Source organism: Pseudopodoces humilis, chromosome 3 (genome assembly GCF_049639895.1).
Source record: "Pseudopodoces humilis isolate 2021_Gansu_Grassland_sample_001 chromosome 3, ASM4963989v1, whole genome shotgun sequence".
Taxonomy (NCBI): Eukaryota; Metazoa; Chordata; class Aves; order Passeriformes; family Paridae; genus Pseudopodoces; species Pseudopodoces humilis.
In genome coordinates this window covers 82,075,228-82,088,115 of record NC_142202.1, presented here as the reverse complement: position 1 = coordinate 82,088,115, position 12,888 = coordinate 82,075,228, and the positions used below count along the sequence as shown (strand labels likewise).

At 35.4% G+C, this 12,888-nt stretch overlaps 1 protein-coding gene across 5 annotated transcripts in view; it reads right to left on the bottom strand.

Moving 5' to 3' along the window:
- Positions 1 to 289: 289 nt before the first annotated feature.
- Positions 290 to 12,888, bottom strand: part of PHIP (PHIP subunit of CUL4-Ring ligase complex) — a 102,834-nt gene continuing 90,235 nt past the window's right edge. For 4 of the 5 annotated variants that reach the window (XM_005518591.3, XM_088053331.1, XM_014263495.2 and 1 more), the window contains 8 exons: positions 11,061 to 11,133; positions 10,614 to 10,664; positions 10,172 to 10,321; positions 8,572 to 8,724; positions 6,345 to 6,508; positions 5,589 to 5,869; positions 5,120 to 5,281; positions 2,700 to 3,352 (listed from right to left, as the gene is read on the bottom strand). In XM_005518591.3, the coding sequence (XP_005518648.1) occupies positions 2,706 to 3,352; positions 5,120 to 5,281; positions 5,589 to 5,869; positions 6,345 to 6,508; positions 8,572 to 8,724; positions 10,172 to 10,321; positions 10,614 to 10,664; positions 11,061 to 11,133 (1,681 nt within the window). In that variant the 3' untranslated portion in view covers positions 2,700 to 2,705. Of the gene's footprint in view, positions 372 to 2,666; positions 3,353 to 5,119; positions 5,282 to 5,588; positions 5,870 to 6,344; positions 6,509 to 8,571; positions 8,725 to 10,171; positions 10,322 to 10,613; positions 10,665 to 11,060; positions 11,134 to 12,888 lie in introns of those variants that run through there. The other variant, XM_088053330.1, reaches the window with a different exon arrangement.

Here is a 12,888-nt window from a genome sequence, read left to right as displayed (position 1 = left end):
AAGCTCTTTTTCTGTATTGATACAGTATCTCACGACCACCTCAAATAATACATTTTTCCCCAACCAAAATATGGTCTGGTGGTGACTAAAGTCTCATAAATAAAGTTTGCAACCTAGTGAAATTAAACTATAAAAAATATAACTTTTAAATAAATCTGGTATTAATTTATAATAAATTTCTAGCATTGCTTCTATAAAAAATTGACCCAAATTATCCAGTTTAGTTTTAAAGGAAAAACATTAATGTGTCTAATAAGAATCAAAAACTTACTGGCTAAAGTCACCGATATTACTGGGTGGGAAGCAGTACCCATGTTCTGCAGATAAGGCCTTCTATCCTCGTAAAATTAAGATGTACAATCTTCTACCTACTGTTAAGGGAATGCAGATTATTTCAGTCTCCAAAATTTACACACAAGGTATTTTTGATATATAAATATATACATAAACATGCCATATAAAACATTCTTGCAAACGGAGTAAATACAGAAGATGAATTTTAGATATAATCTATTTTATATATTACAATGCAGATAACATCAGGAAATTACACATTTTCAAATGATTGCCTTCATCAGTGAGATTTGACAAAATTAACAAGTAGAATCAATCAGTTTTGAATTGTGAAGCTGTATTGCAACTGTACCAATGTAGCTTGTTATCTAACCACATGTTTAGTGACTCCATTTTAATCGGATGATAAAAGAAATACTTGTTAGAAAAAATAAATATGCCAACAAATCAAATACAAGCTAATCCCTGGCCCCCAAATTCAAATCCGTAACAATTCAGAGGATCTGGAAAATATCTCAGCCATTTTTTGTAGCACAACAAACTACCTAAAACTAGGTATGGTGGATCCTAATCTGCGATCCACAGTAGTATATTTCTATTACTCTTAGTGGCAAATACCAATATTCTTTGTTCAAACTTTTAGGCATTTTTTTGTAAGAAACTAAAGAATGAAGAATCAGGCCTCAAATACATATACAGAATCTGTGCAAATTTAAGATCTTAATTCCGCATGTCCTCCCTTCCAGACATTGCAGAGATGATGTGTAAAAAAAAAAAGTATAACCATGAAATTTTGGTTACATTTTTGTACCATACCAGATCTCAGTAAATACCACTATTTATGTATTTTTTTCTTTGAAACTGGACAATACTTTTTTTTTAAGTGATAGAAAATGGTATTAAGGTTTGTTTGTAAAGTTATAAAATAACTAAATGTACCATAAACAAATAAATAACTGCTTTTCTTTTCCAGAGCAGTACATATAACAATACATTCCCCTAAGTCATATAGTTATCATTTACAATAGACAACTTAATTTTAGTAAGGATGCAAGAAATAATAGAATACAAGGCACAATCATTAAATGGAATTTTTCTTTAGGGTGTATATTGACATATGTCAGCGTGATATACCATAAAAAGTGCAGAAAAACACAATGTGCAATGAGACCACTGTATAAAACATGATTGCATAAAAAGTGATTTGGCCTTTTAACCCTAATAATTGAAAATAACCAATCTTCCCCTTAAAATTAAACTATAAAGTATGACATTTTAAAATTTTCAATTCTAGTGCTATCTAAAAAATCCTGAAAAAAATTTATACCTGGGTAATACTTTAGACATATGTGTTTATGTATATATTAATATATACACATACACTATTCTTTGTAGGTAATTTCAGACTCTTAAGCATGTCTAAAGTTGTAGAAACAACAATCAATCTGGATCAGAAAGTAAACATGATAATTCCATACATGTCCTGTAATTTCCTTGAATCCTTTAACCAATTATACATTTAGACTAAAACATCTCTGTCAAAGGACCCCACCAGTGCATTATTTTCTACCAGAAGTACCAAAAAGGATACATTTCAGAACAATGTTAACAACTTACTATTTAAAACAAGACACAGTTTTTATCACTGTAAATGGTATGCTGTACTGACACTCAAAAAGAAAAGGTTTTCCACTGCACTGATTCTCAGTCTTTGGCACAATAAACAGAGATTTAGTGATTGATACAAGAATCAAGGTCTGAAAAATTAGACATTAGTCAAACTTTTTCCAATGTGGATATATATATTTGTGATTACGTTTTTGCTATGTTTGGCAGAACTTGGATAAACAATGGCCTGTGCTAGGCTTCTTTTGCAGCTGAACGTTCCATCACAACTGAAATTAAACATTTTCAGATGAGCAAAGTTTGGTATTGTATTATTTAATAGAAATGCAAGCGAATTTACTGCCATTTTTTGCCAAAGTCTGCCTTCCTAGGCAACTTGACTTTACAATCAAAGCGTACCTTGCTTGGTCAAAAATAGATTTCTGTTTTCAATTTGTGGCAATTAAAATTTCTATTACCTTTTTTCAATTGTGTAGAGATACTACGACTTGAGCAGAGTAGCTCTGAACTCTGTACGTCAGTCAGAAATTGCTTCAATTCTCAACTGTGAACAAAATGACTGTTGAAATGTATAACCTATTTGGAGGGCAATAAATAGCAAAAGTTTAAAATATATATTTCTTTCAAAGAATGTTCTTTCAGTTTATCATTTTGCTAAATTTTTCTCCCCAAATCAGAACATACTCTTTCTAACCCATAATAGCAGCAGGGAAGCAGAAGTCTGTTCTGCTGTTCCTTAACTGTACCTGCTTCATAGCATTCTGAAGGAAAACCCTTGGTAAAAATTACCAACCAATTAAATTAGCTTTTGCTTTTTCAGTCAACTTTCGGACTCTGCCTCTGCTTGAAGTTCCAAAAGTTAAGGAGGTGTCTTCAAACAATAGCTGCCTTTGCTCTTCCTCAGAGTCATCTTCATTGTAAAAGGCTGTCCTCCTACCCTGGTTTCTAGTTCTCATGTGAGGTTCAGAATCTTTAAGCTCTTCAGAACTCTCCTCCATAGGCTCATGAGTCTTTTTCCTCCTGCTTCTTGTCTGCATTTTAACATTCGCAGGAACTAAGAGGTCTGAGCCTGGCTGGCGGCTCTTCATCTTCCTTTTTGGCTTTCTACCCCCTCGGCCTTTTTTTTGTAGCAAGTCTTCCTTCACATTATTTTCAGAAAGAGAATTGCATGCAGTAGAAACAGAGGCTTCCTCTGGTACATCCCTTGCAGTTTGGATTGTATTCTGCTCTGCTACCTTTTGCTGTTCAACAATTTGTAGCTTTTTTGGTTTCCTGCCTCTTTTCTTGTGCACCACCACTTCACAGCTACTGTTATTAGTCTCCACCTTGGGTTTCCGTCCAGGACCTCTTTTAACTGGAGGTTTCAAAGGCTGTCCTCCATGTCCATTTACCTGAACGCTTCCCGATGCCAAAGCATTGTTCTTGCAATCCGCTGTAAAGAAATGGTACAATGTACATGTCACATAACAGATTTGCATTTACATTCATTTTCACACTGCCTTAATAAAACTTCTTACTAAAATATCTGAATGGATTCACAGTGATTGCCAATCTGTCAAAATCTAAAAAACCCAAAGTTGAGCTCAGAGAGTTTCCTTCTAGTACGGAATGAGGACTAACTTCTAGTTGGATTTAGCACATGGTAGCCACAAGGAAAAAAACTCCAAGAAACTAAAAAAGCCAGGAAAAATGCAGGGGGGGGAAAAAAAAGGAAAAAAGGGAACCTAAGGGTTTTTCTCAGATGATACAACACCAGTGGACAAAACTCCTATTTTGTATCTGCAACAGCAAAAGGTCGCTCAAGAAATGTTACTGCAAAGATTGGGAACGCTTCACAGCAAGTCATCTCTGCAGAAATAAAAATTTACTTTCAACCTGAGGTAGCATCTTCTGTACAAATCGAATTTGTACAGATTTCTCACACTAACAGACAGCAGAATGTACTTGGAGACTTTTATACGGTACAAGTGTTCATTATGTGAGGGGTACTCAACTTCCACCGAGAGGCATGTCACAGGACCTCTTAGGAAGATGTTCTGACACCACAGCCCTTGCCTAAAATACGGCCAAGAGCAGGCTCATAGCCAGCATGATAGTTCCTGCAGCTCTTTGGTGAAACACCCACACACAGCTTCTGCTGTGTTTGAATGTGCACCATCATGCACTAAAAGCACAGGCCTCCTCAAGTCCTGTGAGTGGATTTGAGGAGACAGGACCATGTCAACATTCAGAAACCCCTGACCTGACCAAACATCCCATCCTATAACAGATGCATATTTAGCATCTGTTCCAGTGTGGAACAGCTGGGGCCTTTGTAAGAAAGCTTACAAGCAATGGACAGATGATTTGACTTATCAGACCACATGTTACTTTTTCAGAAGCACGGATGAGTAAGAAAGAACTCCCTGGGGAAAGGATTAAAATGAGTAGCCAGATTAATTAGATGGGAACCAATTTGCAGACTACTGTGCCCCCATTTTCAGAGAAAAGATGTTTAGTGGATCCACCTGCTTCAAGCATCTTTCTAACAGTTCAAAACTCCTTCAAAAAAAGGAAAGCTTTCTGAATAGGAGATCTTATTTCAGCCTCCACAGAAGCTTTGAATTTTAAGGTATTCTGACATCAAAAGACCAAGCAAGCTCCCTCAGGAGACTTCATGAACTAGGTCCAAGCAGGCCATTCAAATATACTAAATAGAAGCAGTAAATACTGCATAGTTTTCTTTTTGCTGTGCCAAAAAATGAAAGAATGAATATGCAGCTGGGGTCCTCTGATCCTTATGCTTGTTGCTGCACAGAATGTTGTCACACTCAGTCTTACTGACCCAAATATAACCCACAGAAGTTGGATGTGTTTAAACACAAACGATTTAAAGTGTGACCATGCAGAAGTCTGCTTTGCAATTAAGGAACTTCTAACATGACTTTTTAATAGTTTAAATGAAAATACAGGTATGTTAACATCTCAAAATCATTTAGACAACAGTTATCACACCATGGAAATGGTGTTAAGAGTAGTCAAAGCCATGCTAATTCATCAAGAAGGAAACTAATGGTGACTGAGTTGTTCCATTAGATTTCCCTATTCTGCTAAATCACAGTGCATTCTAATGTTCCTACCCCATAACTGAAGTACAACACTACAGTCACTACATCAATAACTCTGAGGGTGGGGAGGAAGTTCCAGAGAAATTTGGTACCTTGTGGATTAACAGTGGAAGATTTTACTTTGCGCTTGATTTGCTTCTCTTTCTCGGGATTTTCTTTTGTGGAGTTATTCCTAGTGTTATGACTGTAATCAGATGGGGTAGGGTTTGATACAATATTCTGGTTCTTGGAATGTTTGGTTGAATTCTCCAGTACTAGAAGGATAAAAAGAAAAAAAATTATCAAGTCATTTATACTACATTCAATCTTGTTGAACTACTACATGTTCTACTACAAACCATTTGACTCAGTGATCCAAAAGGGAGAAAGCTTCCTAGATAAAACAACATAGCCTAATTTGTTCAGCTTTCCTCTGAAGAGCCTCAAAGGCCCATCAGTTTGAAAACAGAACCAGTCTTAACCAAAAGAAATATATTAGATTTCCAAAGAGACAGTTTTATCTTTAAAAACATTCATGGACTAATTAAAAAAAACCTCAAAACCAAAAATGCCCCAACTTGCCTGACTTTCCTGACCCTGCAGTAGTATTAGGCTTTGTAATTAAAGGCTTGATAGTTAAAGGCTTTGCTCCTGAAGAAGTAGATGGTTGCTCTGTAACAGCCACATCTGTTATCCCCTTATTGCTTCGAGTCCGCACAAGAGAGGAGGCCTCAGCGGCTTTTCCATTCATCTGAGGCGGAGTGTGTCTCAGTGCTGTCGACCGTGCAGGTGCAGATGATGATGAAGTGGCAGAAGTTTCTGCCTTCAGCTGAGGTTTTATCAATCTCCTCTTCCTTTCAGGGCTGCAAAAGGAATAACAATTTGTATCCTGGATGACCACCTTGTCATTTTACAGGAATAAATAAAATTAAATGCTAGTGTCTGAGATTGTGGGAGTAAAACAATCACCTCTGCATGGAGTATGTTAAAAATATGGCATTTACTGTGGAAATTCATGTAAGTTGTGAGCTTCTGGAAAGTGAATCTTTACAATAAATACTATAGTTATATGACAAAGCATGATGCCATCACTACCCTAACGATGCTGTTTTACTGTACACATTTAGCAGTTATTTGAATTTTAAGCACTTACACTAGGATAGCTCTAAGTAAAGTTTAAAACTCTTCCACATCATAGGGACTTGCATGTCAAAGCTACCATTCTGCAATATAGGGAATAGTAAAGGAAGTATTAAGAAAAAAACACACTAAGTTTTATTGTTTAGGTATGTCAAAATTTCACAGCATTTCATGAATACCATAATGGAATTAATGTACCTGGATGCAACACTACTGGAAACTGAGCTGCTTCTACTTCTTTTTTTCCTTCGTTTCTTTATAGTATTTCTTTTATGAAAGCGTAGGGCAGATTTATAATCTGATAAAATAGAACTTATGTGTTCTTCAAAGAAAGCAGAAAGGCGCAAGCTCATGCTGTAGATCTAAAAAAGAAAAGCCAGTAAACAAGTTTTATACTTCTCTAAAGCATCCTTTTACTTATTTATCACTGAACAATAGCTAGAAAAGCAAAAAGTGATTAATATAGAAATGTTTTAGGGAAATTTACAATCTACCTCAACAAATATATGCTAACCCACGTGGAGGTTTGCTTTAACTATTTTCATGGTTTTGAACAGTGTATCACAACTGAAGATGACACAGAAAAGGAAAAATTGGATAAGTCAGTTTTTCAATTGCCTTTATAGAATGTATCTCTTTCTAGTTTCAACAGAAATCACAGAGATACTTAATATAATTTTACTGTATCATACCTAGGGTCAAGAAATCTTATTTTCTGTTCTATTAAGTTGCATCCTTATATCCTGTATTTGAATATCATATCCTGTATTTGAATATCAGTCTATTCCTTTTATAGATGAATTGATACAACAAGTTGGCTGCAACAGGTACAATAAACATACTGGAATTATGTAGGTGCACTTTTTTTTTCTCATCTTTAAACTTGGATGATCTACAGAGACTCTCAAATTAATTTTAGTAATTATTTAGGCACAGTTGCTATTAATTCTGGAAACAGAAAAAACACCAAAGCGACCTCTCTAGGTACTTTGAGAAGACACGGCACCTTCTCTGAACACAAAGACAGTACTGAACCAGTTCCCACTTAATGACACACCAAACCATCTGAGCACCGGACTCAATAAGTTTGACAGATTCTGTGCATGTTACTGGAGATGGCATGCAAAGGAATGTGTGTCTGATGTGCCAAGCTAAAAGAAAAAAGCTGATGACTTCAGGTTTACTGTTCAAGAAAGCATCAGTGACATCAGTTGACTGTTCAAATAAGCATCAGTGACAAAATAAGATGCTAAAAATATAAGTTCATGACATAGTAAAAATAACACATTCAACTACATTTTGCATGCACTGAAAGCACATAGGTTCTAAAATATTAAAACTCTTGACGTAAGAACCTTCCACTTCTACTTCTGAGTAAAACAATGGAAGACAAATTTATTACTATACCAGTTGGCTTGGAAGAAACTTGAAAGAAATGAAAATGTCAAAACAATCTATGAAACCACACAAAGCTAAAGATTATGTCAGGTATGATGAGGTCAAGGAGAGAAAGAAAAACTAGGAAATAATCCAGACCTGCCCCAAAAGCCCTGCCATTTGCTGCAACTGAAAGAGTAATTCTTTTATGGGGTATGGCAGCCTCAACAGTGAATGGGCCTGTCTGCTACTGACTGGAGAGGAATCACTGATCCTGCTGGTCACCTACTAAGAAATTTGTGCACAAGTCTTAAAATAATGAAGTCCTAATGATTAACCTGCTATTTAGAACAGCCAAACATAAAGCTGTTAATAAGTCTGATCTTAAAACCTAACATTAGTAGAAGCAACGCTACACTGAAGTCTTGAACCCATGTAAACATGCTTCTATAATTTAAGTGTTATCAGATACTGCACCTACCACTATAGCAGGATATCTCAGTATGAACAGCTTTGTAAGCTGACATGTCATGTAAACTGTCCTGTTTCCCAGAAATCCTAAGAGCTTCATTACAATCCTACTGCATTAGTGGTGAACAGCAGAGAATTTCAACATCCTCTGCTGTCTATACCTGGATATTTCAGTTTGGGGCAACATTCAAAGTGGAGGGGTTCCCTGTGTGTTTGTTTTGAAAAATCTGTTTTCTTCCCCAAAATATTGGGAAATTTCACTATTGTACTCATAATCCTGCTTCTACAGAACTCTTCTTCCATGTGGTTTTCTCTTTAGACCCACTTTCTAGTATTTTCTTTTGAAACACACATGCAGAACATCAGAACTTTCAGTATTTAAAGAGCACACATTCCTTTTCCTTCAAATACAAAGCTGTAATACTTTCTCAGAAATACTTATATTTTAAGATGAGAAATTAATTAAACTTGTTTTTTAAAAACAATCAAATTACACTCTCTCTCTGCTTTTGGTCCTGTATTTTTCAGATATAAGTGTTTTTTCAAACAACAACAATGGAAAACAATAGCATCTTACCCTTGATCTTTTACTTGGTGTATAGGCCTTAGAATTGCTGAAAATAAGTCTCACATCTTTACATAACTCCATTGGTGACTCGTAGTTGCCGGCTTCCAGTGTTTCTCTAACAGTAGCAAAGTCCATAGGCGTGTCAATAATATCTCTATAATCCTGTTTAGAAATAGCAAAGCAAATAATTTCTTACATTATTTTCCCAAGCCTTAATGTATCATTTTCATTAGGATGAGTTTGATAAACCTGTTTAACCAAAATGTCCTCTTTAAATAGGTGTAGAAGTCTGCTGAAGACATTTTGCCCTTTTCCACTAATATGCAACATACCTCCTTGCAGACATACCCAGCGGGGTCAAGGTTAGAAGTTAACTGATAGACGATTTAATTCATTTTATAAACCAATTTACTGAAACACAGAACTCAGAATTTTGTGTCCTAAGGGTTACTTTACTGACACCCAGGACACACACTAACATGAAGATAACAGTGATATAAAAGTGTGACTACAAGCCTTCTGGGTGGCTTAGCAGAAAGTAAGGACTAATACTGTTCTTGCATATTAGCTTTAAAACATGAAGTTCGAATACTTGAACCTGATCAGAGGCTTATCACATCCTTTATGAAACCTAAGCAGTTTCCCACATGGAGACCTGACAATCTATGAATGCAATAAAGCATTAAAAACTCCACAGCATTAGGTAGGACCCAATTCAAGCCAATGACAGAACAATTTTTTTCCAGGCTATGGAAGAAACAGACATGTCCATACAAGTAAAAGCTTAAATGCCAAATTTAACCAAAAAGTTTAAGGTAATCTATCAGAGCAAATAGAACCTGCAGGAGTGCCTCTGCATGTTAAACAGGCTTGTGACACCAGGGAGCAGTGTGCTTCATGCCTAAGCCTAGTAGAGTGCTCTCTATCAGCTCATTTGAGGATCTCAAGCACATAGGGCCACTTGTAATTGGCCACAGCATAAAGTTTAGGTTACTTCAAAAATAATGGTACCCAATGGCTGCAGAAGTGCCAAGACAGACCTACTAGTGACTTACAAAAGAGAAGCATTTCTTTCCTCTAATTGAGACAGCTAATTTCGTTCAAGTTAATCACCCTGGAGTGCTATTTTACAGAACTTAAAGATATGCTGGAAGGAAAGCAAGCAAAATCTTTATTACTTGAAGTTATCATATAGTCTTACTTTTAGTTTTTATACTCTGAAATTAAGCCAATGATCCTTGACAACATATCACATGCAACAACCGAATATATGCATTTCATATATATATGACCATTTTTCAGTCACAAAATGAAAGACACCTTAATTGCAAAGCTGCAATTTACTTAAAAAGCTGTAATTTACTTAATAACATAAGCAACAAAAGTATCTGAGACAGCAAAGAAGTATTATTTATTTTTAAATTAGTTGAAAAACAGTAAACATTATTAAACAAGTGACAATGAATTCTGTCCAAAAATTCTGTCACTACAGCTGCCTGAAGTTTCAATTGAAAGAACTGAAAAAATGGTCGAAGTTAAAAAAAACAACAAACCAACCCATCACTTAACAATTGGATTATAACCAGTTGTCTTGTTCTAAAATACTCACTGGATACTCAAGAAGATCCACTGGTTGTCGAAATGGTTCAGAGTCTTCACACTGAAAAATGAGATTCAGCAGCTCCTGGCATTGCTTCTTCCATGACTGAATGTCATATGACTGAGCCCTGTTACGTAGCCGCCGCTTCGGCTGATGATCCTGAAATGACAATATTGCCTGGTATATATTAAATAAACTAGCTGCTTTTACAAAACCTAATGGAAAAGTTTCCCCACAGGATACAAATGAATTCACAACATGCAGCAGCACAGACAGAAATACTTTTACATTGAACAACTCAGTAGAACAACATGTCACTAAATTCAAAACTTCCAAAATGCTGACATTACACAATACTAGAAATATTTCAGTTTTACATTACATTATTTACAAATACATTTCAGCAAATGTATCACTAACCATATAAATTAAACTATTTAGAAACATTTACCTTTCTTTTTCTAGTGGAAGTCCCCGGCACGTTTGTGTCTTTCTCTTCTTCCTTTGAGCAAGATAATGAGTCGCATAAAAAGGTTAAAAAATATAAGCATATATGAGCAAGAGAGTTCTTTTATACTTTAAACTTAAAATTTGAGTCTTTACAGTCCTACCCCCATCCCTCTGAGAAGCATTTCATGTGACTGTCAATTTTGAGAAGCTCTCAGAAGTCTAAGCAGCGTCCTCCAGCGAACTATTACAGCTCTCTGCACTAAAGTAAAGAGAGGAGGCTGGATTTTCACCCAGTTTTCCAGCTGACAAGAAGAAACGTTGTACTGACAGAAAGGTATACTCCACTACCCAGCAGCGACTGAAACCAGTACTTTGGTCTTCCACAGGACAGACAGCGGTCTTGTTTCTCCAGTGTATCAATGCCAGTGCCCAAGACGCCACCACTTACCTCATCAGAGTCAGACAACACTTTCTTCTTCATTGCATTGTATAATGGAATTATGTCATAGCAGCTAAGGTCTCTGTAAAAAGAAACACAAGCTAACATTCATTTTCTATCATCACCTGTGGAATCTACTGTAATTTGCCTATGAAAAGGCAAATATTTATGAAGCCATTCCCAAATAAAATGAGAATATGTTCAGTGCTATATGAATACTAAGAGAACTGAAGTAATAAGTCAAGCTAACCATCAGCTCAGAAAGTTGTAAAATATAGATCACTTAACAGCATGAATGTTTTAAAATGAAAAATCATAATCCGTTACCATGTAATTGTCAGCATCAGAAAAATCTACTCCTATACTATATAAAAGGTTTGAGGCCCATCTAGCTTTGTAAGGAGCATTACAGTAAGTTTATTGTACAAAAGTGCAATTTAATAATTTAATTTAGCACGCACAATGTATGATATTTGAAATGCAAGTGTGTAAGGACTAACACTGTTATGGCGTAAACCTGCATAATTAAATCACCAAAACACTGATTTTCAATTCTTGATTACCATATAAAAGTCCTCTACAAAGGAAAGCTCAAAGGTATTCTACTATGTAGCAATACAAACCACTGGGAAGAAAAGTGGTTTGTAACACTTTTACCAATTGTAACTGTAAACACTCAGCAACTCCGCAGGGGAACCAGAATACCTAATGCAGGCTACTGCTATTACCACTAGAACAGCTGTGAGAGAAGGTGAAAAAAGGTTAACTAACTGCAACACCCAGCCCCCATTTTCAGCTCTTTAAGATACTTGGGTAATTTAGGAAACTGAGACGTAGATTTCCAAGAGGCATCTAGATATTTCCTTCTCATTAGAGCCATGGGCTTTATTTTGATTGTCTAGCCCTTCTACCTTACAGTTACAACCATAAAAATAAAGTCTGGGTTTTACATGAATTGCTAGTTCACTTAAATTAGTATATTAATAGACTCAAGCTATAGGCCATTATTAAATAAGAATATCCAACAATATGCACTAATTTAGCTAAGCCAATTAAAAACATACACTTTGAAAAACCCTGAGCTGCTTAATTATTCAGGAAAAAAAAAAACATGTAGGACAAAGATGTTAAAGAACAAAATTAGTAACAGAAAAGCCCTTTAGATATATATCTGTTCCTAATGGTGCATATTTCACTAAAAATTTTAACATCTAAAGCAGTTAAGTGTTTTACATTCTCCAGCAAATATCAGAAATCACAGGCACTGAAGAAATTGAAGATTTACTTATGGAGTCAAAGCCCTAGATTTCCAAATACTAAACAGAGTTCTAATGTTTTTTAAGAACACACAAAATAAAAAAAATCTAGATTCAATTTAACACTAACTATCTAAATCACTAAAAATGTCACAAGTTTTGTTAAACTAATGAAGTATCTTGCTCTGTCTAAAAAGTGGAAACAGCAGCACTCATTGTGTACAAGCAAACCAAGGCAGTGGGCATAGTAAGTTCTTACAAACTTCAGGTGTCTAGATATGTCAACTAACTGAAAAATCTGAAGTATTTGTCATTGAGCTTGTCTATGGGTGATAATAGAACGTTTGAAAGACAGCTATAATTTCAGTTGACTACAAAGCCTTTAATTTATACTTTCCATACATATAGAACGTCATTTCAAATCTATTATAAATTGTAATCTAGATTTTAGAATTATGTTAACATAGCCAGTATTCAAACTCAAAATTAGAACTCCTAACTTACCAATGAATATATCTGTAACTCTGCGAAGATACTCAAACCCATTTTTATCATTTAGGAGAAGGTTTATCAAAATAAAA